General features: G+C 33.2%; 1 protein-coding gene and 1 non-coding gene across 6 annotated transcripts in view; one reads left to right on the forward strand and one right to left on the reverse strand.

Annotated features, from left to right (window-relative positions):
- The window catches only part of ATF7IP (activating transcription factor 7 interacting protein), a 113,692-nt gene that overhangs the window by 25,306 nt on the left and 61,235 nt on the right, over window positions 1–27,151 (forward strand). For 2 of the 5 annotated variants that reach the window (XM_044385219.3, XM_044385220.3), the window contains exon 1: window positions 12,746–13,437. The exons of the other annotated variants lie outside the window; for them this stretch is intronic. In XM_044385219.3, coding sequence (XP_044241154.2) covers window positions 13,334–13,437 — 104 coding nt within the window. In that variant the 5' untranslated portion in view covers window positions 12,746–13,333. Of the gene's footprint in view, window positions 1–12,745; window positions 13,438–27,151 lie in introns of those variants that run through there. 5 annotated transcript variants of the gene reach the window in all.
- Window positions 7,093–7,212, reverse strand: LOC113258135 (small nucleolar RNA SNORA40). Its single transcript, XR_003317148.1, has one exon. It is a non-coding gene; the product is annotated as a small nucleolar RNA SNORA40 (small nucleolar RNA).

Consider the following 27,151-nt stretch of genomic DNA (forward strand, 5'->3'; position numbering starts at 1 on the left):
ATCATACTAGTGATACTTGAATATGCATTAGGTCCTATTATTTGGTAACATGTAAAGCAGTGTGGTTCTAAGAGCAAATCTATTTAATGATCATTTACTATTTAAGTGATTAACAAAATTTGAAAGGTGGCTGTAGAGGACAGCTTTTAGCTAATGTGAATTATAATTTATATTTTTAATGATTGTTAAAATAGCAGTTGTTGGATTTATGTAATATATTGGTCCATGTCACAAAAAACTTAAGGCTTTTGAATATCTCTGGGTGTTAAACATATTTTTCGTGTGGTGGGGGTAAAATGTCAGTTACATAAGAATTATAAATTGATATTCTCTTATTACCTGGATTTGAATCATTGGTAAATAGATAACTAGATATATTCTAGAACCAGTCAGTGCCTGTTGGGGAACGAATGGGGGAGGGTTTACTCAGCAATATTCTCCTTTAGTTTGGTCATGAAATGAGGACTGCTTTATGTAAATTGTTCTTACTGGTGCCAGCTAGCTGTAACTGCAGTCTGGCTGTGCTAGGGCAGCAAATAATATGTGTCATGGATTTTCTGTTTGGAATGTATAAGAATTCAGCCTTTTGGACTGGAAGAACAGAGTTGATGCTTTAGAATAAGAGTACTGAGACCTCCACAACTGACAATATATGGAATAATGAGAAGCTATAAGCCTTTGAGGCTTTTAGTTCTGCTTTTATAGATTTATGCCTATTGATACTATTGGGTAATATGTGGGAGGTACTTAACTGCACACAGTTGCTGCAGTCCTAATAGTTGGCAGAATAGAAAGCAGTACAAAAGAATTCTGATTCTAGGCATCCTCACTTGCAACAGTCCTTTGGAAGATGTACTTTGTGTGTTCTGTGAGCTTCATTGGCATACTGTCTGACGTTTTTTGGCTTTTGTGGTTAATGGGATGTTTGCTGCACAAACTACACAACAGATGTGAATCACTGTTTGAAAGGAATTTTAATATGTAGCCAATCTACTGTATTCCTGTTTTTTTTTTTTAATGAATATGAACCAAGCAAGGAATTTAGGCTCAAGAAGGCTGTTCTAGAAGTCTGCATTAGCTTTTACTGTTTATACAAATGAACTAAGTTGCAGTGGTTTACAGAAGAGGAAGTCCTTTTCACAATATCAAGCTACCCACAGGTAAGAGATTCAGGTCCTTTTTTTTTTTTGTGACCACCCCCACCTCCCACCCCCAACCCCTCAGGCCTTAATATCTGTCTCTCACCTTTGGGAGGTTTTTTTGTTTGTTTTTAGTTTTAGTCATACCAGGATTGGTAGATTGTTTAATGTAAATTTTCAGGAGATTTTGAATACCATATTTGGATTTTATCTTTTAAAAAATGATTTTCACTTTTTATAATTTTCCTCAGGTTTGTATTGAAATGAACTAACAGTGGGCTTTGTATATGAACATTACTCATGCATGCAATATGTTCATATTACATAGAAATCAGTTTTAGACCTCTTTTCATTATAGTCCTGTTACTGTGTTTTCAGTTGTAGTGACACCAACTGGTACATATAGAGAAATGACGTTTTGTAACCTTACTAAACTGTAAAGTTTTAGAATAAATGTACCACTTTGAATTCATCATCAAAATCTGACTGCTTCTGTTTTCACAAATGGTTCACTGACATACATTAGGTAATATATATTTATACATATAACATGGTCAAGTTTTCCAGTTCTACCCTTATGCTTTCCATTTCCGTATATTTAAACTTAGCACCATCTCAACAAAGTGAACTTAAGTCTAAAATTAAAACGAATATTAGGAATTTTAATACTTTATTTCTTAAGTTAGGCGAAGGTTGCAGAGGCATTTGTTATATTATTTTTTTGGTATGCTTCAAAAATTTCATACAGAAAACCATTATCTCATTGAAATAAAAGAAGTCACACAACATAAAGAATATATAACTATACTATAAAGGTATAAAGATTAAGTTTATAAAGAAATGCAAGTATGTGTGTCTGCTAATATCAGTATGGCCAGTGATAAAATGTATTAAATGGTTGTTATAATTTTGGGGGATGAGTGTGGGTAGGTGACAAAGCAAAGGGTGATAGTGAGGCTAGCTTCGAGAAATAGAGAGGGAAAGGAATGGTATTAGGCAGTTCTTCGGTCTTTACTTCCCTTTCTAGAAGTTGAACAGCAGGATCTTTCTGCAACTTAAACGTGTTAGTTTTAGATGGGACTTTTCACTTCTCTAGACTCTGAAAGGCCATTGGTCATTTATTACTTCAAAGCTAGAGGCCAGCTAGCTAGATTGAGTGTGATAGAAGCCACACTCATTTTTCAGGGGTACAAACTGTTGCCTTTTGCCTTTTGACAGTGTTGCTTAGGCTTTTGAAAATTATTATTCTAATATATGTTTTGTTGAAGGATAAAAATTTATGTTTGTGGATGTGTGTTTCATTTGAGTAAACACCTTCACTAGGATTAGAAATGTTGATACTAGAAAGATACCAATTTTGGTTAATTTACTAAAGGTTGGATTGGGAAAAGGGCATGCTTCTCTTAGTGTGGAGAACACACATATATAAAACAATTGGGAAGTGTTCACAATTCTCTAGAGCAATAATTGTTAGGGAGAATGTTAGATCGGGAAGATAGCTGAGACAGACTGAGGGGGTTTTATTTATAGGTAAAGAGGCAAGGAGTTAGACCAAAATAGCATTCAGTAAATATTCATTTGGGGGTCATAGCAAAGCAAGAGGAGGGAAAGTTGCAGAAAGGAGTTTTTGTATAGACACAAATAAATCTAAAGGGAATCATGCAAAACAAAGATAAACCTCTTGAGGATAAAGATGTGTAGTTTTTGAGACTACTGAAGTTGAGTATGAATGATCCAGGAATCTGAGGAATAAATTTTGAGTTTTCAGTTTTTGTGTTCCTCTTAGGCAACAAAATTTATTAGTGAGCAATGTCGAATAACACAATTTTGAAAGTGGAATAGACCTAGGTGGTCAAGTAGTTGTAACATCACACTTTCTGCAGGAACCTACTGTTTATTATTCCTCACAGATAATTATCTAGTTTTTACTTCAACATTTCAAATGACAGAAAGGAGAGTCTCTAATTTCATAAGGCAGTTAATTCCTTCTTTTGTTGGACATCTGAACAAATCAATATTTGTTGATTTTTGAGGAGAAATTGGCCTTTCTTTGTTTTTGTTTCTGCACTTGTCTGTCTGCCTGCCTGCCTGTTTTTCTCTGTATGTGTTTTACACACATGATAGATCTGCAGTATTTAAAGAAAGCCATTAAAATTCCTGTGTTTTCTAGGCTTAATATCCTCCATTTTTCCAACTATTTCTCGTACAACACGTTGTTCTAGGTCATTCTTTAGCCTGGTCATGCTGTTTGCCCTACTGTTTCTTTAAGAGTTTCTCTTTATCTGGGCCACTCAGAACTAAATGTAATACCAAAAAATGTCTCCCTTTCCTTAGACTGTGTGCTTCTGTTCTGCAGCTTAACTTTGTGTTGGCATTTCTGGCAGCCACCTAGCACTGTTGAATTTTATTGAGTTTGCAATAAGTTCAAATCCCTCAGTATTTTTTACACATACCATTGATAACCTTTAATATATTGGAATATTTGAACCAAGTGTATTGCTTTATATATGTAGTTGTGTCTTCTTTATAATTTCTAATATTATTATGCTTTTTTTTCAATTTTCCTTGATGTATTTTCCACTTTTTAATAGTTTTTTTTTTTCCCCAAAGAACTGGCTTTTGGTTTTGTTGTTGCTTGCTGTTTTATTGAGTTTTCTCTCATGATTTTTGCTTTTATAATAATTCCTTGCTTTGGGTTTGTACTTTTTCTTCTTTACTAGCTTTTTTGAGTTTGTGGTTCTTTTAATTCATATGTGCAGCTTAAGGCTATCACTTTTCCTCTGTGTTATTTCACCACTGATTTCCGTGTTAATCCAAAATATGTATTTTTTTAATTTATGAGGAGATCCTTTTCCTCTCATTTCATTGTTGCTCATCTAACTTTCTTATCTTATGGCCAGAGGATGTGCAAGATTTTTTTTTTCTTGTCTTAGAATTTATTATTTCCTTGTTACCACATATGTGGTCAGTATTAATGTATGTTGGATGTGTTCATGAAAAATGCATATTCTGGGTTTGTTGGATATACAATTCTATTTTTCTATTAAGAAATGCATACATTGTTTATATTACTTTCATTTTCTTCATCTGCAGATTTTATAGAGGTGTGTTTATCTCTTGTGGATTTATTAGTTTCTTCCTGAATTTTTTAAACCTGTTTTTGTTTTATGTGATTTGAAGTGATGTAATTTTATCTACAGGAAATATATATTTTTTTGTCCAGCGACTTGATCTTCAATTTGAATTCTTTTTTACATGTTATGTGTAAGTTTTATATACATACTTAGATTTTTTGGTTAACATTTGCTTAGTGTATCATTTTCTATCTTTTAAATTTTTAACCTTTGTATGCTATTTTATTATAAAGTGTGTCTCTTGTTTATAATGCATATCTTATATTTTTGTCACTTTATCCAGTTTGAAACCTAGTAAGTTATTTTTAGACTGACAGTTTTCTTTATTTTTGCCCCACATTTCCCAGCCCCTAAGTCTGCTAACTCCTATCATATAATTATCTGAGATTTTAATTCCAGACTATTTATTTTAACAGTGATGGATCCTCAGTTATTTCAGTCAGCCCATGCATTTTACTTGTTTTTTGGAGCACTGATGTTTCCTTTTGGAGCATTATCTGAGTTTCCTAATTTGAGTTCCTCCCCCATTTCTTAGGGTGTTTTGATGTCTTGAATCTGTAGTAAATTTTTATGTAATTGTTTTAACAAGGGTCCATTTTCTCAGTCTTTGCCCAGAAATAATATATTTCTTTATCCTGTTAATTGCTAGTTTTTCTGGCAATAGAATTCTAGGTTAAAAATAACTTTTCCCCTGAACTTTGAGGATATTGTTGTTTATTTTAGCATTCAGTATTGCTGATGACAAGTCTGATGTCAGTTTAATTCTTACTCCTTTGTAGTTAAGTGATTTTTTTACTCTAAGTTATTAATATTTCCTCATGTTGGTTTTCTGAAGTCTTAACACAATATGTCTAAGTGTTAGGGTTTTGTGGTTTTTTTTTTTTTTTTTTTTGCTTGTTTTAATTTAGTCTGTTTTGGTAGCAGGCCTATTCTGTGGAAAACATATATCTATCTATCTATCTATCTATCTATATATCTATATATATAGATATATATATATTTTAATTTAACTATGAATTGTTTTTCTTATTTTCGTTTCTTCTTAGTTCTTTATTCTAAAACTCATCTTCAGTGAAAGTTGTTGCTTCTGGGTGTGTTCCCTATCTCTTAGCTTTTCTATTTTTTCTTTGTATAATATTTTGAGAGAACATCTGGTCTTGATTACCCATGTCTCACTTCAGCTGCTGTGTCCATGCAGCTCTTGTTTTGAATTTCTATGGTTTCAGATTGATTTCTTTTCATATCTGCTTGTTCTTGGGAGTACAATATCTTTTTAGAATATTCAGTATACTATTTTAAAATGTTTTCTGTTCGTTTGACTAAGTAACTAGTTCTTTTGTTTGAGGGGTTTGGCATCTATTTGTGAATACACTCATTTTTGTATTTGAGATTTCCTGTTTTACTGTGCGTCTTTGCTGACTGAAATGATTGAGCGGTTGGGAAGTGGTACTTGTACTTGATGCTCATGGGAAATGCTGGGAGTTTATCTTTTGGATTGTAGCTTCCTTTCTCTGTCTCTTCTGGAGTTTAGTGTCTGGGTGGGTCAGCTAATTACATTTATAAATGTCATTGCTGCTCTGGCTTATTATTAGCATGGAAGAGATTGGGGAAAGTGGAATGAGTTTAACTGTTAAGATACAAATTACATGAATGTGTCTTTATTGTGAAAATTTGAATGGTACATCTAAGTGAAACTTGGTATTCATATTCCTTTTCTTTCCCCGTGTGAACTGCTATAAACTAGTTAGGCATTTATCCTTCCAGACTTTAAAATATCACTTGCATGCCCGAATTAACGTTTAGAAATATATTATTTTTTTGTGTGTTTTAACACAATGACATAAAACCTGGAAACAATTTATTGACTACTTATGTATCCAAGTGCTTTCTATTTTATTATCCCATTTAACCCTTGTAACATTTTTATGAGGAGAGGCATTGTTAGAATTTTAGTTTCATAGTCGAGGATACTGAGGCAAAGAAAGGATATATTATTGACCAGGTAACTTAGCTAGGAAATGATAGTACCAGTATTCAAAAAGGTATGTCTGGCTTCAGTTTTTGTGTTAAAGTGTTAAGAATTCTGCAGCTGCTTTGTTGTACACTTTATATTCATGTCCATGAAAGAAATCTACTACTTTCTTAACTTTTTAGTGTTCTTGAGTGAGGATTCTCCACAGTATTTTTTAAAAGCTATTTTCTTAGTGATGGATGTTATATTTCTTTGTATTTTTTAATTTAAAGTCAACAAATTGTTATTTAAGGAATTTCACATGTGACTCCTTCCCCTGTCAATCACCATAGTTCTTCTGAAGTCAGAATCAGAATCTTCAAAAATAACTTTTAAAAATAACTTTTGTTCAATCCACATTTGTCACTTTAAGTCAGTCCACAGTTTTTGTTGTTGTTGTTGTGGTTGTTTTTATGGGCTTCTTTGATTTCCACTTGAATATGGACATATTTCAAAAAGCCCCCACTGGAAAATTTTGGCATACAGTTTCTTTAAGCAGCTTACTTTAGGGCCATGTTTAGATCTGCGTGGTTCTCAGTTTCAGAGATCCTCGAACATGAGTAAGTTCAAATCATATTCACCCCTAAACTATCACACCCTAGAATTATACATAAGTCCAGACATTGTGTTCTGAATTGAAAAGCCTAAAGAAAGAAGGCATCTTTGTTTCAAGTCAGCATTAAAATTAGGATACTAATTCACTATAGCTGAGATTTTCCTTATATCCTGTGCTTTTAGTAATTCTGTAGTCCTGGAGCCAACCTTCGTGTTTATGAATGCTCTCATCACTTTAATCTTTTTTAGGTATCATATTCCTTCTTTTCTGTATCAAAATATTGGAACAGTGAGTTCTGGATTACAAAAAAGAGTTTGTTTTTCCCACTTGTCGAAGTCTTTGTCCACAAACTAAACAAAAACAATTTGTGTTTTTGCTATTTTGGTGCAGCAGTAGGTATCCTGATATGTTCCTTTTTAAAAAATGTTAGTGTATCTTTTTTTAAAAAACTTTTTATTTTTATTTTTTAGAGAAGGGGGTAGTGGCAGAGGGAGAGAGAATTTTAAGCAGGCTCTGCACCCAGTGCAGAGTCCAATGAGGAACTTGATTTCAAAACCCTGAGATCATGACCTGAGCTAAAATAAAATCAAGAGTTGGACGCCTAACTGACTGAGCCACCCAGGTGCCCCAGTATGTAGTATATCTTACGATATCTCAGAATGTTTTTGGTGTGTCAAAATGGTGTACAGCTTTTGCCTCTTTGCCTTTAAAAATGGTTATGACAGTGATGTCTTTTACCAGCTGCGTATGAGACTACTCACTGCTATATATTATTGCTAACTATAGTTGCCAGTCAGATACGTAAAAATGTATCTTCTTTTTGTTTAGTGTTTTTGTGATTATTAGAGAAGTTGAACATCTTATGTTTGTTGTTTTATGATTCCCTATTTATGATTTTTAATTTTTACTTTGAATTGTTTATCCTTTTTATTCACCATTAGGTGTTCTTTTTTATTCTGGATACTAATTCCATATCACTGGCTGTGTTTTTGAGTTTTCAAGTATTTCTCAAAATTTGTGGTTATTTTTGGTGCTTTCTGCACTTTGAAAATCTTTATTTTATATCTAGTCTGCTATTGTACTTGTATGCTCAGTTGCTGTTTTGATCCATTTTCAATCATTTATTTCAAAATCCACTTAATCCCTGTTAATTTGTGATGCTGTTCTGTCAGATACTGACTGTATTGTGTGTGTCTGTCTTCTGGGTAATTTATTGCACTCATCTCTCAATATTTGAGATAATAATTACTGCTTGTCGTATCCTCTCACATCTGAGAGGGCAAATATCATTTTTTTCTTTTGACTTTTAATTTTCTTCTTATTTTGCCATTTTTTTACACATTAATTTCAGAAGTTTGTTATGATATACAAATAATTAGGTAACATTTTGGCTAGGATTACTTCTAATAAGTTTCATCCAGGAAGAATTGATAGTTTTCTACATCAAGCCTTTTTTTTTTTTTTTTAAGATTATTTATTTATTTATTTATTTTACTGAGAGACAGCCAGCGAGAAAGGGAACACAAACCGGGAGAGTGGGAGAGGAAGAAGCAGGCTCCCAATGGAAGAGCCTGATGTGGGGCTCGATCCCAGAATGCCGGGATCACGCCCTGAGCCGAAGGCAGACGCTTAACGACTGCGCTACCCAGGCACCCCCTACATCACAGCCTTATGTCCAACATAGCTCTAATATTTTACATATTTTTATAATTGAATTTTTTCATATATGTTAATGTTTCTAGGTAGTTTTTTCTTGCTGTTCTGAAATAAATGTTTTCTTCATTGTATCTTCTTACTGTGTTTGAGCTCTTACTGCTTTGGTAAGATATCTAGAACAATATTGAGTATATTAACACACTTCTTGTTTTTGCCTTGAATGGAAATAGCTGTGGTGTCTTACCACTAAATATAAAGTTTCCCATTGGTTTGAAGTAGCCTTTATCAGCATAAGGAGCAATCTTTATCTTCTTAATTTTTATTTGTATCAGTGAATGAGTATTGAAACATATGCAATGCCTTTTCAATATCTGTTGAAAATTGAGTTAATTTTTATAACCATTTTGAGTTATGAATGAATTTTTAGCTATGCTTAATTTTTTTATTTATTAGAGGTGCTTAAAATGATGAATCAGTGCAGTTTTGGGTAAAAAAAAAATTACCTCTTCTTTCAGTAGCTAACCAGGCATATGAGGATAAAGGAATTTGAAGAAAATGTGTAGTTTCTTGTCTCCTGGCCTTAAAAACCCAACATAGAAAGTCTCAGTCATGTCCCACAGACTGTTCTTCTAGTCTCTTCAAGGGCTATTCTTTGCATAATATATTTTTTAAGTCAACTGCTATGCCTTTAACAGCAATAGCACTAATCATATTTCTTCTCTTCCCCAGGAGAATAACTCCAGAGTCTTAATTTCAACATTAAAAAGGTGATATAAAATACTGAAGAGAAAGATATAATAAATATTTGGAAATACCAAAATGAAGTCCTTGATCTGAATATGTGAATCTTCTAAAAGAGTGTGGCAGCTCAGTCTATTTATTATTGTATCTCTTTGGAATCTTTCTTTTTCTTTTCTTTCCTTTTCTTCTTCATTTTGTAAATTCTGGAGGCTCTAGGCTCTGTTAAATGTTTTCATGTGGCAGAGAGCCAGATTTCAATGGCTCTGAACTCAGCATGTTCCTGTTGCTTAGCAACTACTTGTGAAGTCTTGTGGATGTAACTGAATTATAAATAGGGTTATGAGCAGAAGTGAAATTGAAATTGTAAAGAAAGGCATACTCTTTCCTTCTCTCAGCTGAATTTGAGTAATTCTTTATGCAGAGTCATTTTTTAGAAATCTGGTTTATAAAAATTAGTACTAACCCTATCAGGAAGACTTAAAAAAAGGTTCTGTAGAGGTTTTGTTTATAATGACACATTTGAAAGTATGATTTTGATTATTAAAAATAATCTGTTTTGGAGCCATGATAGTTAATGGAAAATAGAGAACTTCTCCTAATTTTCACAGTCATTTATATAGAAAGATATCCATGCATTGTATTACTGCCTGCATTTCTCTTCCACATTTATATTAAAATCTACAGGAGGTAACTCTTTAATCTTACAGAATGTTTTTGTACTTTTAATCACATTGTTTCTTTAGAGTATCTTAAAAATTGTCCTGTAATAGTGACCATGTGGGTATTTGATAAATACTGAATACATGAAAAGACCCAATCTACCTTTATAATTTCTCAGTAGAACATTTTGGAGTGGAATTTATTAAAATTTTATTTAAGAATTCAAAACTTAAAGAATCCTTTCAGGTCTTCTAATTTAATTTCTATTTATTCCAGATGGAAAACTTTAGACCTAGAGGTGTTATTAAATGATTTATCTAAGCCAGCAGTCATCTGCACATATGTGCTTTTTCTGCATTAGTTTCTCTTACTCATGCGGATCTAGCAGCTCTTTTTTTTTTTTGCACTCATATTTCATTAGTTTACACAAAATTCAGTTGTATTCAATAACTTATAATAAAAATGTGCAACTGAATTCAGTAACAAGCACAACCAATATGAGCAGGTTTAGGTGAGAACAGAAGAACATGAGATCTCAGTGTATTTGTGATCATCAATCAGCCAGAGAGATATTGGTTCATTTGCTATGATGGTTCAGAGAAGAGAGGTTAAGAAAATTTCCAAAATATAGTGTTTTTTGGTTAGATTTCTGCAGATTTTTTTTAGGTTCTAGAAGATGAAACACGGTGATAATTCATGGTTTGGGATGGAGGAACTCCGTATCTTCTTAAATGGCATCATGAACTGTTGATAATAATAGCTTCTGACAGTCCAACCTGTGAAAGTAAGCTTCTTAAGAATATTTGCTAAAACAAGTAGATTGTATTTTTATGTATCATTAGTGAGAAAAATTTTAGAAGGGAATGTAATTTTTCTTTGTTTGCTCCATGGGTGTGTGCTGGTCCATTCTGAGTTGTATGCCCAGGAGAGATCTTGTCATCAAAAGCATAACTCTTTTCTTAAATTCTGACTGAAGAAAGATAGATTTGTAAAGATAGAAATTTGATCTTTTTCTTATTAGACAAAAAAGGTGTGGTAATTATAATTCTCATTAGATCTCCAAGGAGGGATAACATACCAACAATACTGCTTTGCTATAGAAAAGAAAAATAATAGGTACAAAGAGGAATTTGAGTTTGCCTCAGGATATGAAAGATTAGGGTTCTTCCTTTAGTTATGTACATTATTAAAACTACACTTTTGTACACATAGGCTAGAGCTCCAGAACATCTGGCTCTCAGCTGACATTTTAAATTCCTGTGAGTTCTTGAGGGAGAGGGCCAAGAGAAGAAGAGGAGAATGGGGAAGTGAAAGGTAACGTTTCTGGAACTATCTAAACTTCTCCAGGGCGTTTTAGTTGCTGTACTAATTAATTAACACTGAGGTGTCCTTGATTATTCAGTACCCCCCAGAATTCAGATTGGTATGTGGTAAGATGTATGGCTATTTTGAATAATGTTCTACAAACATGCTTTTTCTGTTCTCTTGAAATAAAACTGGTGAATATAAGTGCATTTTCAAAAAAAGTATTATAGCTGCTTTAAGTAATATTTAAGAAAATATGAAATGCTGAGATTTATATTTAAAATGATATTTTATTTATGTATCTAGAATTATAAAATAATTTTTCTCACTTGTAGTACCTTGATACCAAATGTGACCCATTTGTTATGTTCTCCCACAGTAATTGCAACTCATATTGTCTTCTTTTGTGATGAGGATTATAGTTTATTTGTTCAGATAAGTAAACAAGATCTGTGTACATAAAAGATTTATATTGTCTTGAAGATGCAAATACAGTTGTAGTTAGATTTTGGATATCCAAGTTACATGTGAGTATCGCAGTAAGAAACGTAAATAAGTCAATAAGCTCAATTACTTTTCCACTCAGACCAGTGTTTAAAAGAACAGTATTTATGCTTTCAAAAGCTTGGTTAAACTTTAATCTTAAAATCTAGCTATCTTTAAATGTTTAGATTAAAAGGATATATTTCCAGTTTGCTCATTTAATTTTATACTGCTCATGTTTCTCCATCCTTCACCAGAGTTCTTTCTGTTACTTAAAACTTTTATGTTCCAATATGTTTTCAAAGGATTGTTTCTAAGCTTTATTTATGATTAAAGTAAGTCCTTTACATATAATTTTCAAAGTTAAATTTTTGGTGTAGTATAAACTAAACTTTCTGGTATCAAATATATGAATTCACTTTGTATTTTGGATAACAAATAGTGACCAAAGAAAACATTTAAAAAGTAACTTGCCGTTTCCTTAAAATACATTGATGGCAAGTTTGCTGTAAGAAATACATAAAACATGTACTTTGATAAATAGCATTTGTTTTAATGTGGCTGTCTAACCAGTGTTTTATTTCAGCAGGTATAATTTTAATTTCTTGAAATTATAAAGCTTTTTTTTTTCTCATCACTCCCTCCCCTTTTATGACTTGGTTATTTCTTACTAGCCAACAGTATTTGTAGTTACTGCATAAGACTGCACAATGTTTGTGATCTTTAGGAATTAAAATGTACTACAGGGTAAATTTGTAATGTACAAAGAAACATGTATATTAAGCACTATTAGGTTGGAAAGTTTAGAATGATGAAAATAGATTTCGTTATCTGGAATAACAAAGGAAATGTTAGGCGATGTCAACTTTAGCATTATCCCACTTCAGGCAAAATTGAAAAATCAAAAATATCAGTATTATATAGATTATAATTTTACATGTTAATTTAACTTTTACTTGACAGGAACAATAAGATAATTTTTCTCGGTAACAGAAATTAATTTAAGAAAAACAATTACTGAATGCCTACTGTATGAAAGACACTATTGTTTGTTAGAACAAGTTTGTTTTAAAACAGAATAAGGCATAATCCCCACTGTTTAGAGATCTGCGTTGATAAATTATTTATCTTTGTATTTTTAATACACAGTAAATGGTCTTTTACCCGTAACTCAGATTCCCAAATTATTTCAGGGAAAAAGTGATAGGAAAAAAATGCAGTGCTGTTCAGACTTTGTTAGATTTTACAGAGCCTTGAATGTTTTAGAGCTGTGATTAAAATGCCTCATCATTCTCTTGAAGAAGAAAAGTGCTTAAACATGTATGTACATAAACGCACACATACACCTATATATGAATAAAATAATATGAACAATGACATGTAATTTGAAGTGGCCTGTAGTTCAGTGTTTATTTTTTCTTTAATTGCTGTCTAGTAAGAAAAGATGCCAAGTTAATATTTTAGATGATGAAGTGCAAGACACATCTCCCCCCCCCCCCCAAAATAAAGTTTTTGATGGTAGTTTTGCTCTTATAGTCACATCTATTCTGGGATTTATACTAGTGTGTTCTATTTTTAGGCTGTTGCCAGGCAGATTTAAAATTTCTCCTTTTATGGTTGTCCAACTTCTAGCTTTCTGACTGGTTACATGAACCTGCTTTCTTTAGCCAACCACAGTGACTATGCAAACTGTATTTTAGTTTCTGTTGCTATGAGAGAACTGATAAGATGGCTGCAGTGGGCTCCCTTTGGGTATGTTCATTATTGTAGAGAAGATTGTCATTATATAAAAATAAGCAAAAGTGAATTTCTTTCAAAATGATATTTTATGTTTTGAAATATGAAATCAAACTAAACAAATTTTGTAAGGCTTGAAAAATGCCTCTCATGTCAGATTTGATTAATTTTAATGGTGCCATGTATTGCACTTTTTCTGAGGCAGCATTATATGTAAGTGGATATATATTGTTACTTTTTATTAGTAAATAGGCATCCTGAGTCCCCAAAGAAAGGTTGTCCTCTGTATGTACACCTGCTGTATGTGAACCTGCCAGCATGTTAGTTTGCAGTTGTGTCAAAAATACTGTCTTTGCTTCCTAAAAGGTTAATTTAGTTTTTTTTCCCTTAATTTTATTTATTGATTTGAGGTAGAGAACACGAGAGAAAAAACAAGCAGGGAGAGGGAGAAGCAGACTCTCCGCTGACCAGGGAGCCCAATGCAGGGCTTGATCCCAGGATCCTGAGATCATGACCTGAGCTGAAGGCAGATGCTTAACTGACTGAGCCACCCAGATGCCCTGTAATTTAGTTTTTAATTTAAGAATTATTTTAGATATTAGTTATATAGTTCATCATTCTTTTAGCCAATATTTACTAAGTGTGTACTATGTGCCAGACACTATATACTTATTAATATTGTATCAGAATACTTAATTTTCATTCTTTTGTTAAATCACCTCTGAAGCACATCATAATGATACGAGCATATTTTAAAATGGTTTCTGACAACAAAGCTGTGGACCCTTAAAATGTTTTAATCTCATAGTAGACATATGAGATGTGCCAAATTGTTTTGTTAAACAATATATGAATATAGATATTAAGGTCCATTTTAATAATTATTTCTAAAAAGGCGCATTTAAAGTATTGGAAAATGTAGTAATGGTGGCAAGACCATCATTTTGAATAAAGACAATGTTGATAAAATGAGACAAAGCTTTATGTAACTCCAGAAGGTTCACTAAGTATACCTCATTTTAAAACAAATCTATCAACGTTCATTACATATAAGGTTTTTTTGATAGTGCCAGTTTGTAATAGGAGCAAATACTTCTGTTTTACTTAAGACTTTCTAGTTCTTTTGTTAATTTTCCATGTGTAGACGATTTTATTAATATACATTTTGTCCTCACCATGGTCAGTACTGTTTGATTTTTTTTTTTTTGCTGATAAAGTTTTATTTATTTATTTATTTATTTATTTATTTATTTATAACATATATGAGTATCTCATGCCCATTATTATCATCCTATGGTATAAACATACTAAAGAATTGTTCTATTTAGAACAGGGAAAAAGAATAACTGGTTTATTTAAGCTTAGCACAGGAGAATAAGGCTGCCGTTATTTTATGTATGTTGTCTTTCATCACTGGTATGATTATAGATATACTTCTTGACCCAGAAATGTAAACTCCCTAAAGTATAACCCAACGTTGAGGTCTCTTGGTATCATTGTTTTGTCTGTGTTAAAAGTGTGGCCTTGTAAAGGAGGGTTTGATTAAAAAAAACAACAAAAAATTAACTGTAGTTCTGATATTTCTTTTTTTAAAGAACAGGTTTGAGATATAATTCATATACCATACAATTCACCTGAAAAAAGTGTACAGTCCAGTGGTTTTAAAACTGAGGGTTTTAGAGGGGAGTGGGTGGGGGGATGGGCTAGCCCAGTGAAGGGTATTAAGGAGGGCACGTATTGCATGGGGCACTGGGTGTTATACGCAAACAATGAATCATGGAACACTACATCAAAAACTAATGATGTACTGTATGGTGACTAACATTATCATGATAAAAAGAAAAAAGAAAAAATATATTTACATAGTTGGGCTGCCTGGGTGGCTCAGTTGGTTGGGTGCTGGACTCTTGATTTTGACTTAGGTCATGATCTCAGGGTCATGGGATGGAGCCCTCCACACTTGGCATGGAGTCTGCTTGAGATTCTCTCCCTTTCCCATTGTCCCTCTCCTCACTTGCGCACGTGCTCCTTTTTAAAAATCTTTTTTTTATAAATCTTTTTAAAAAATATTTTATTAGTTATTTGAGAGAGAGGGGAGAGAGAGAGAGAGAGAGAGTGAGAGACAGCATGAGTGGGGAGGAGAGAGAGAAGCAGGCTCCCTGCTGAGCATGGAGCCTGACATGGGGCTCCATCCCAGGACCCAAATATCATGACCTGAGCTGAAGGTAGAGGCTTAACGACTGAGCCACCCAGAGGAGCCCCTAAATAAATAAAATCTTAAAAAAATATTTTCAGAGTTTGCATATATTACCACAATTAATTTTACAACATTTTTATTGTCCTATGAAGAAACCCTATACCCTTTAGCAGCTAGTTTTCATTTCCTCCCCAGTTCCCCAATCCTTGGCAACCACTAATGTGCTTTCTGTCTTTACAGATTTGCTTATTCTGGACATTTCATATAAATGGAATCATTCAATATGTAGCCTTTTGTGACAGGCTCCTTTTACTCAGCATATTTTTAAGGTTCATTCATATTGTAATAATTATCAGTACTCATTTCTTATATTATAGCGAAATAATATTCCATTGTATGGATATACCACATTTTATTTAACTGTCAGTTGTGGAAATTTGGGTTATTTTGGCTATTATGAATGGTCGCTTTTGGCTATTTCTGTGAACATTCGTGTACAGGTTTTTCCGTGGACATATATTTTTATTTCTTTTGGTTATATAGCTAGGAGTGGAATTGCTAGATCTTATGCCAACTCTATGTTTAACATGTTGATGAACTGCCAGACTGTTTTCCAGAGCAGCTGCTTCATTTTACAGTTCCACCAGCATTATATGAAGTTTCCAGTTTCTCTACATCCTTGCTAACACTTGTTATAGTCTCTCTTTGATTATAGCCATCGTGATGTGTGTATAGTGTTATTTCATTGTGGTTTTGATTTGCATTTCTCTGATGACTAATGATAATAAGCATCTTTTCGGGTTTATTTTTTATTGGTATATTTTGGAGAAATATCAAGTACTTTTCTCATTGTTAAATTGGGTTATTTGCTTTTTTATTATTGAGTTGTAACAGTTTTTTATGTCCTAGTAGGTACAAGTCTCTTATAAGATATGTTATTTACAGGTATTTCCTCCCATTGCGTGAGTTGTTTCACTTTCTTTATGTGTCATTTGCAGGATAAAAGTTTTTAAATTTTGATGGAAGTCCAGTTAATCTTTTTTTTTTTTTCTTTCATTGCCTATTTTCTTTGGTCAAATATAAGAAACTATTGCCTATTCTAAGATTTATATCTATGTTTTCTTTTAAGATTTAAAACTTTAGGTCTTAAATTTAGGTCTTTAAGCCATTTGAAGTTAATTTTTATATATGATAAGAGAAGAGGAGTCCAAATTCATTCTTTTGCATGTGGCTATCTAGTAGTCCCAACAGTATTTGTTGAAAGTATTATTCTTTCTTCATTGAATGGTCTTGGCACCCTTATCAGATATTAGTTGACTGCAAATAAATGTGAGGATTTATTTCTTGACTGAGAGATCTTTTCCATTGATTTATATGTCTGTCCTTTTTGCTAGTAGTACCACACTCACAGGATTACTGTAGCTTTGTAGTTAAGTTTTGAAAAATATGAAGAAAGAGTTTTTCAAGTGTTGTTTTTCTTTTTCAAGGTTGTTTTGGCTATTTTGGGTCCCTTGCATTTCCATATGAATTTTAGGATCAGTTTGTCAATTTCTGCAAAGAAGAAAGCTAGACTTTTAATAGGGATTACTTTGAATCATTAGATCAGTTTTGCGTATTGGCATCTTAATATTAAGCCTTTTGATTCAGGAGTATGCATTGTCTTTGTGTTTATTTAGGTCTTCTTTAATTTCCTCAACAATGTTTTATAGTTTTTCAGAGAATGAAGTTTTGTATTTCTTTTTGTTAAGTTTGTTATTTTTGATGCTATTGTAAATAGAATTGTTTTTTAAATTTCACTTTTGAATTGTTCATTGCATCTGTATAGAAATTCAATAGATTTTATATATTGATCTTGTATCTTGCAACCTCCTAAACTCACTTACTAGTTCTTATGATTTTTTAGTGGATTCTTCACAATTTTCCATATACGAGATTTTGTCATTGAAATAGAGATAGCTTTACTTTGTTCTTTTTAAATTAGATGCCTTTATTTCATTTTCTTGCCTAATTGCTGGCTAGTACCTCTAGTCAATGCTGAGTAGAAGTGTTAAGAGCAAGCATTTTGTCTTGTTCTTGATCTTAGGGCAAAAGCTTTCTGTCTTTCACTATTAAGTATGATGTTAGTTGTGGGCTTTTCCTAAATTCCCTTTATAAGATTGAGGAAATTGCCTTATAGTTTGTTGAGTGAATTCTGTTATTTGCTAAGATGACTTATGGATAAGTTACTTTTAAAAGATAATTGAGGGGCGCCTGGGTGGCACAGTGGTTAAGCGTCTGCTCAGGGCGTGATCCCGGCGTTATGGGATCGAGCCCCATCAGGCTCCTCCGCTCTGAGCCTGCTTCTTCCTCCACCCCCCTGCTTGTGTTCCCTCTCTCGCTGGCTGTCTCTATCTCTGTCAAATAAATAAATAAAATCTTTAAAAAAAAAAAGATAATTGAATATTTAGGATACTGGTAGTATTGTTGTGGCTAATATATGAACCAGTCTGCAGGTTGGGTAAAATTAAGAGTCAACTATCAGATTGCATTTACTCTGTTGATAGTCTTTAGGAATTACATGGAATGATTTCTCCATTTTCAAAGAGAGAAGAAAATTGTGGCAAATACCATATACAGTTTAGTCTTGAACAATGTGGTTGATAGGGTGCCCATCCCAAATGCAGTAAAGAATCTGCATATAACTTTTCACTTCCCCAAAACTTAACTACTAATAGTCTGCTATTGACTGGAAGCTTTTCTGATAACATAAACAGTTAGCACATATTTTTTATTTTATGTATGTTATATATTGTATTTTTACAGTAAAGCTAAAGAAAAGGAAATATTAAGAGAATCATAAGGAAAAGAAAATAAATTTACAGTACTATACTCTAAATAATTTGCACATAAGTGGACCTGTGCAGTTCATATCTGTGTTATTCAAGGATCATCTGTTGTTTATTTATTGCTTAACATTCTGAGAAAATAGAACACCCCATGGTAGCAAAATTTAAAGGATGAAATGTATAAGAAGGGCAATCAATGCTAACAAAAACAACTCTGTACTGAATTGGGTGTCTGGTTGACCTTACCAAGCTAAAATTACTGTGTAAAGACATGCGTGATAGCAGCATGATTTTTGATGTATTCATTCAGGTCATATGTAAACATGAATTGATGTAAGTTGTCACTTAAATACATGAGAAAAGAATATGACTTGGTATAGTTTCTGACATGTAATTATCCCTTGATAAGTATCAGTGTCTTTCTCCTTTTAAAGTATGTTGTTTAGTTAACAAAAAGGGGAATTTATAATATACAGAAAGTATAAGGCATGCCTAAAAATACTAAACATCAAGTTCAAGATTATGCTTAATTTTGTGTTAAGGAGTTGGGAATGGGAAGGAGAGCATGCTGTCTGGCAGTGTTATACTGAGGGCTTTGTTTTTTATTTCTAATTGTTTTGTTTCTTATCTGGGTGATGGGTACACACATGGTCGTTAAATTTTGCATGTTCACAGTATTTTATAATGAAAACTGAATTATAAAAGAGCATCAGTATATCTAGACATTTGTAAAATAATATAAACTTTGAGCTAGAATGGAATTTAGCAAGCATCTGGTCTGATCTCAGTTTTACACTTGAGATAAAATCTAGAGAGTTAGAGTGATTTATCCTATCTCCACTGTTACACTAATGTTAGAAGAGATAATTGAGTAGACCCAGTTTTGTTAGGTTAGAAATCCTTGGTAGGCCAAGCTTTTTATAATTATGTATTTTTAAAGCGTGGTAGATTATATGATAGTTCACCATTATCCTTTCTTTCTGTAAGACTACATATTTGTACCTTTTCCCATGTGACATGAAGTGTTTTCGAGTAGTTGCTTTTTACTTCTCTACCCCCTTAATGTCTAATGTGGCTTTAACCAATAGACCGTGCGTGAAAGTGGTGTATACTGTGTCTAAGAGATAGCTTTAAAACCCTGGTATATTTTATGGTTCTGTCATTGTGGTCCTTTCCCTTTGCCACAAGGCCTAGATTTGGGGTGAAGGTGCTGCTCCTTCAGCCTATCACCTAGAAAGAAGAATGTTATTAGCCAGTCAATATTACTTAGTGAAAGCTGGCTAATAAACAGAAAGTAAGCTTTCACTCTTTCTCCATAGGTTAGGTCACTAAGAAAAGTTAGAGCTATTTCCTGGCATTTGAAGGATTTACATCTTTCAACTTCTTATAAATCATTCTGGGTGTTTTAATTCACCCAAGCAAACTGTGAAAAATACATTTGGACAACTGGTTTAAAATCCTGAAGAAATTAATACATGTACTTCTGTAACTTCACTATTATATGCACAGGTGGTAGAGTTTGGTGAGTGGGCCAAGCTAGTGGATAGGGCCCTGATGAATAAGATAACTGGCTCATTTTCTAAGGGGGTGTAATCTGATAAATGTATTCTAAAATTGCATTTGTTGAATCAGGTCAGTTAGTTTTAATTTGCCTGTATAACAGAATGATCCCAGAAATACACTTGGAAAAGTGATTTTAGGGCATCTTGCATTTTTTCATGTAGAATACCCTAGAATTTCTCAAAACATAGCAGTGAATGTATAACAAGTTAGACTGTAGTGACCATTCGGTTTTGATGTAACCAAAATTGCAAGATATGATTTGATCCTACTTTGTCCAAGGAATTGTTGGTACAGCAAGCCCAATGTTTCCTTTGTTGATTATTTTTTTAAAAAATTTAGTTTGGAGATATTTCATTTTGATACTCCAGCTGGTATCTGTAGGTTGATGACAGATAGAAGGGATTCTTCATTGAGGTGTTAAATATTATGATCACTTAATACTTTCTTGAATGAGTGTTAGATAACAGATTTCACCAATTAATATTTTTTTAAAGATGGTAGGATAGCTATTGAAGGTGTTTTTATGCAATTGAGAGAAGAACGATAACATTAGTAGAACTGAAGAATTGTGAACTACAGGGAATTCTGGATCCTAAAGTAAATATTGTGAGTGCTTTGTGAGTGACTGGGAGAGAAAACCTATAGGAAGAAAGAGAATATGGAAACATGATGAAAATCTTTGTGGGATTTTAAACAGACGTAGTGAGAGTAATGATTATGTTTTACTGAAGTTTTAGAAAAATAACTATTAACAGAGATGTATCCAATTATTTAAGATAAAAATTTAGAAAGTCTTTATACTAAATTTGTGCAGATAAGTATCAACGTGCATGGACCTTTGCATTTTCAGGTTTACCAGTCTCATTAGTGGGTTGTGTACAGTAAAGCAGATTTATTGTGCAACACATTGCCTATTCTTTATGATTTTATTTTCAGGACTGTTACAGAATTCTCAAGTAAAATTTGGGTGTGTGAAATAAAATCACACTTCTCAATGGAGAATGGGTTCTTAAAGAATCAATTAGCAGAGTTGTGTTTCTGAAGAGGCTAGGAATTGTGAGCATAAAGCGATTATTTAAGAGTAAATTATTATTAGTCAGTTCTGTTGACCAGTATTTATTTAAGCCATTTAAGGAAAACTCAAATTTGAATAAAAATTATTTCCAGCATCCCGTTATTCAGAATAATATTACACTAATGCCAGTTAACAGCATGAATGTACTTGGAGTGCTTTTGTCAAAGATAGAAATGTCAAGTCCACTTAAATGGCTTTGCTTCATATTTTGCAAGTTTGTGCTAAGTTTCATTTTTAAGTACACTTCGTCAGGTATCCATAACTTTGAAGTAGGATAGTGTTTGTGTGTGTCTGCATATGTTTTGATTTAACAATACAGGTGCTTCCTATTGTTCTGTTCACTGTTCTTGGAAAGCAGTAGTACAGACCCTTGTTTATTCATCAGAAAAACCCTACGGTAGACTTATTCAAACTATAAATCTGGGAGTATATTGTATGTTTCAGTTTCATCAAATATGTTTCAGTGTAATCCTTCACCTTTATTTTCACACCGTTTGGATTCTTGGTAGAGTACTTGCCCTCATCTGCTTCCCTTGTTGCTGGGCAAGGTTTGTGATGCTGATGTCTGATTGGTTTTAGACAGCATCGGCTTTGAGCCAATCAGGCAGTGAATTTCAGTTCTCTCACAGGACGAAGCACTGAAGCAGCTGCTGATTTATTTTTCCTATGGGGAGATTATATAAACTAAGAGTATGGCTGCAGCAAGCTCCCTCTTGGGTATGTTTGAAAAATTACAAGGTTCATCTGTAACTGAAGGAGAAAAAAATGAGGTTTATTTTTAAAACTTGTTTACTAAGAAAGTCTGATAGGTAGTGAATTTGAGAGAAACATACTCAGATGACAGATTTCCTATTTTTTAAATAATTTTATGTTTAAAGGACTGCAGAATGATGTAGTATAGGAAAAATTTCCCTTCAATTTACATGAGTATTGACTGTTGTAATCCACACATTTGCTTTATTGCTTCAAAAGGGGAGAGCTCATAACCTGCTGTGAAAGGCAGTTAAGGAGAAAAAGATGTAATAATTGTACTTACAACACTTAATATAGATTGTCAAGAGTCAGGCATTTAAATTTCATTAGATGAATCAAACTAAGTCAGTTCGGTGCAGTAGGCAACAAAATACTTCATGATGCTATCTGTAGTAAACCTTTGGGTCCATAATACTGTTAATTTTTGGAATCAGAAATCTATAACAATAGTGATAGGTGGGTATGAAAAGAATCTTATTATTTGGATTTAAGGTATTGCTGAATTTTTAGTTATAAATGTTTTATAAATGTTAAACATTGTGGATTTAAAAAAATTTTTTTAAAGAAATTTACATTTGAATTTCGCGGATTCTTACCCATGGGGAGAGAAGTGCATTCTTACTATGTATTGTCCATATTTGACTCATTCTCCAGTTAGGGAATTGATCTATAATTTTGGAAACATTCATGGATATTTAAAGGAAGATAAATTGAAATAGCATAAAAGGTATAAATTTTTATTCATTTATTTATGTGATATATTAAGTGTGTATCATATGGATTTAGATTTTATGCATTTATGTTCTAGATTACTTATATTAGACAAAGAACCTCACTAATGTATTGCGGATCCAGGTTTTAACTATGTTTCTCTGACCTTATTGTCTGTCTCCTGTTGCTGGGCAGGAATCAAAATGCTGGCTACTGATTGGCTGAGTTTGTGAGCAGCTCTTGAGCAGCCACTTAAATTCTTGAGCTTTTTGAGCAGGCAGATTGTAGGCTAAGACATTACAGCTTTTGGTAATACTTCCCTTTGTTGTTTCATAGCTATGATCTCTTTGCTGGAAAAAAGAATAAAAGTTGTAGGTGGAGGGGGGATGAAGCAGAGAAGAAAATAATGTTTTCACTTAAAAAAAGAAGAGGTTCATTGGGCTTTCCTTAAAAATAATTTACCCAAAATTTGAGAAAAATTCTAAGCTATAGATACTTATTTGCAGGTAACGTACCCTTCTTGGTTATTTAAATATAAATTCCTATGGTAAAGGTGAAAAACCAAGCTGTAGAAAAAGATTTTATTTGTGATGGTATTGTCTCAGAGTTCTTGAATCTGAATATATAGAATAGGAACCTAAAAACAGTTTTTTGACTATCTTCTTCATGAAAAAATATTTTCTAGAGGAAGTTCATCACGTTTTACACATTTACTTCTAGATATGGCAGACATTTTCTACTGTAAAATATAAATGCTTTTTCCTGTGAAAATGAATTACAGTCATATGAAAGCTTCATGATTCTAGTGTTGCAACCTAAAAAAGTAGTTTTTCTTTTGTAGAATAGTTTTGTGAATGGCATCTCAGTTCCAGATGACGTATTTAAAATGATCCTTAGAAATGTATTGTTCCGGTAGTACAGCCATGGAGACTTGTTTGCAGGTAACACACCCTTTTCTAATGTGTATCTTTCTTAAATATACTGTCCTTATGCAAAATAGATTTTTAAAAAGTTACTGCTGATTGGTTTGCACAGATATGGCTGAACTAGTTTGAACTGGTTGTTCATGTTACTTCCTTATGCTTTGTCTGTTTTTCATTATACTTAGAACCCATAAAAGTGTGGTAAATGGCTGTAGTGTGCTCCCTTGTGGGTATAGATGGTAGTTATTTTGTAATTCTTTGTACAGCACTTTATTATTACTGAATTGAATGGCAATTTAATTGGTAAAACCAGCTTGCTTGGATAATATTTATTTTTATTAAATGTTATTTGGTGGTGGCAATTTAACTTTAGATGTGATGTTTGCATGTTGGATGTTCTAACTTATTTACAAAATACCAGAAGTAAAGAGAAATTTGTCTCAGATTCTCTAATTTATGTCTAAAAACATTCTTAATATACGTAGACAATTATGATAACATTATTGAATGTTTACTAGGTTCTAAGTCCTTAATGTATAGAATCTCATTTACTCATGACTACAACTTCTGTGGCAGGTACCGATAATGATACTCCCTTTTTAAGGTAGCTAAAACTAATGTTAGGAAACTTGCCCAGTGTTATATAGTAAATACATGGGAGAGCTGGAATTCGAATCCTGTCTGCAGAATTTTTTTTTTTTTTTTAAGACTTATTTATTTGTCAGAGAGAGAGAGTGCGTACAAGCAGAGGGAAAAGGAGGCAGAGGGAGAAGCAGGCTCCATGTAGAGCAAGGAGCTCGGTGCTGGACTCAATCCCAGGACCCTGGGATCATGACCTGAGCCAAAGGCAGATGCTTAACTGACTGAGCCACCCAGGAATCCCTGCAGGATTTATGTTCTTAAAGGGGTTACTGAAAATTATGAAAATACACTTTTTTTTTAGAGGAATTCTTCTTGTTAATGCAGCTGTCAATAACTGTCAGCTTCCATATAACAGCTGAGAAATGGGGACATTATGAGGTGAGAGTCCAAAAGAATTGCAGTTCAGTATTTAAAAATATTTGAAAGGTAATCATACTCCTTATGCTAAAGTTAGTTACTTTTTGTCTTTGGAGTCAGCAAGAAAATGTGACTACAAAATTTACATTGCATCCTCTTTGCAGAAAATTTTTCGGTTAGTGTGAGTTTGAAATGGATAGCGGGTGGGAAAAAACTTGAAGGTTAAATGGTAGACTGTAATGAATAATCCTTAAAATAGTGCCTATGATGATTCTGCATTGAAGTTTATGTTCAATTGAAAGATAATTGTTCTGAATATTTTTATAGAGTTCCATAATTAAAAGGCTAGGAAGACTAAGAAATATAAGTAATTGGCTTAAAGTGAGCAAATGAATGCAGAATGTACCACAGTCTAGAAGTACTGTAACAAAGTGGTAGGTTTTCAAGCTGTATTGGCCTCTAGCAAATAGACTAGGCCATAGTTTTATGCCTTTCAGCCAAAAAGAACAATGGAACATCAGAATCAGACCTGTAATTGAACATGTTGGGTTTATTATTTGTTGCAGTGAGGGAGAATGCTCACCGTGGGGAAACTGAGGCACATCAGTCAGGAAGAGGATATTAGAAAAAATATAACAATATATTGGGTTTAGTATAGTAGAGATTGAGTTATTTGGGGGAGGGTTTGAGAAAATAGAGCCTTACTCTGGATTAGGTGCTATCAGAAAGTGGGGGCAAATTCTGTGCTTGGTTATTGCAATAAATCTTATCTGTAGGGAGGACAGACTACAGTAAGAGGATAAAACTGTGATTTATTTTTAAAAAAAGTAGCCATCACTCATTTAGTCAGAGAGAGAGAGGTTTGATATTTCACAGATCGCACAGTGACCTTGTCTAATTTGAATGTCGAGGTGATTTTATGTTCAGGAGAACAACATGGCTTAGCTGTAAGCATCAAGTCAATTTATAACAATGAGGTCTAGTTGTGAGCCTCAGATTAAGTTCCCAGATGTCAGAGGCTGCTTCCCCCCCCCCCCCACTCTAGCAAAGCAAGTGTATCCAGCCATCATTCCTACAGGTAATGGTGATGATGAGTGAAAATCCAGTGTGAAAGCAATATTTTTGCTTCCTGTATATCTTAGTCTGTAAAAGAGTTCTGTTTTATTCCGTTATAGACTGGTGACATTGTTTTCTCCAGGACAAAGTCCTTGCATCTTTTGCTTGCTTTACCTCACTGGCTAGATGTTAACATAGAAATGGTATTAGGGAACATCCTTGTCTTGGTTCTGATCTTATTTCACCATTAAGTACAATATCTGTAGTTTTCTTTGTAGATAATGTTTATTACATTTGTTTTCTTCTCCTTAGTTTTCTGAGAGTTTTAATTATGAGTCAGTGTTGAATTTTGTCAAATGAATGTTCTGTATGTTGAGATGATCTAGTGTTTATTTTCACCCTCTATTCTGTTTATGCAGTGAATTTTGAATTCATTGCTTGAATTTTATATATGCATGTATGTATGTATGTTTTTAAATAGGGAATTCACTGTCTCATAGTTCTAGATGCTAGAAGTCTAAAATCAAGGTGATCTAGGGCCATGAAGGAACTAAGGAAGGGCCTGTTCCAGACCTCTCTCCTAGCTGTGACTTGTGACAGCCAGACTCCAGTTTTTACATGGCTCTCTGTGTGCGTATCTATATCCAGATTTTCCCCTTTTTGGGCAACCCTGTCAGGACCCGTCTCACTCTTGAAAGTTTTTTCTGTATCTTCACTTAATAAACTTCTATTGCTTTACTCAAAAAAAAATTTTTCCCCCCTTTTTATAAGGGTACCAGTCATAGTGGGTTAGGGCCCACCCTAATGATGTTATTTTATCTTGTTTACCTCTGCAAAGACTGTAAATAAGGTCACATTCTAAGTCGTTGGGGCTTAGAGTTCTGATACGTTTTTATCAGACAGACACCTTGATTTGGCCTGAAATAAAGCCATAATGCTTCATGACTCACAAGCTACATTGCTTGATTTTTTTTTTAATATGAAACCACCCTTGTATTTTTTTAATGAGCTTCATGGTCATAATATATACCTTTTAAAGGAACTTTTAATTAACTGACATGTGAAAGAATAAATGACAATGGAAATTAGAAAATATGTTAAGAGCAACAATGGAGATATAACACATCAAAATATGAGATGCAGCTAAAGCAACCTTCAAAGGGAAATTTATAGCTTTATGTGTATTGCAAAAGAGGAAAGATAGAAAATTAATGATTAGTGTTTAGCATGATGCAGAATTGCCAGACTTTTCCAGAGCAGCTGCACCATTTTATAATCCCACCAGCATCAATTGTGTGAGGGTTCCAATTTGTCTGTCTCCTTACTAATACTCGTTATTCTCTTTGATTATAGCCATCCTGGTGTATATGAAGTGTTATCTCATTGCAGTTTGATTTACATTTCTCTGATGACTAGTAATGTTGAGCATCTTTTCATTTTTAGTGCTTATTGGCATTGGTTTATTGGCAATTTATGTAAAGAAATTTTTATTCAATTACTTTGTCCATTTTTAAAAAAAGATTTATTTATTTTAGAGAGCAATTCTGTGCTTCCTGAATTAGGGGTGGGTGGGGAGAAGCAGAGGGAAAGGGAGAGGGAGAAAACAGACTCTCCATTGAGCACAGAC

This window comes from Ursus arctos, unplaced genomic scaffold (assembly GCF_023065955.2).
Source record: "Ursus arctos isolate Adak ecotype North America unplaced genomic scaffold, UrsArc2.0 scaffold_26, whole genome shotgun sequence".
In the NCBI taxonomy this organism is placed as follows: Eukaryota; Metazoa; Chordata; class Mammalia; order Carnivora; family Ursidae; genus Ursus; species Ursus arctos.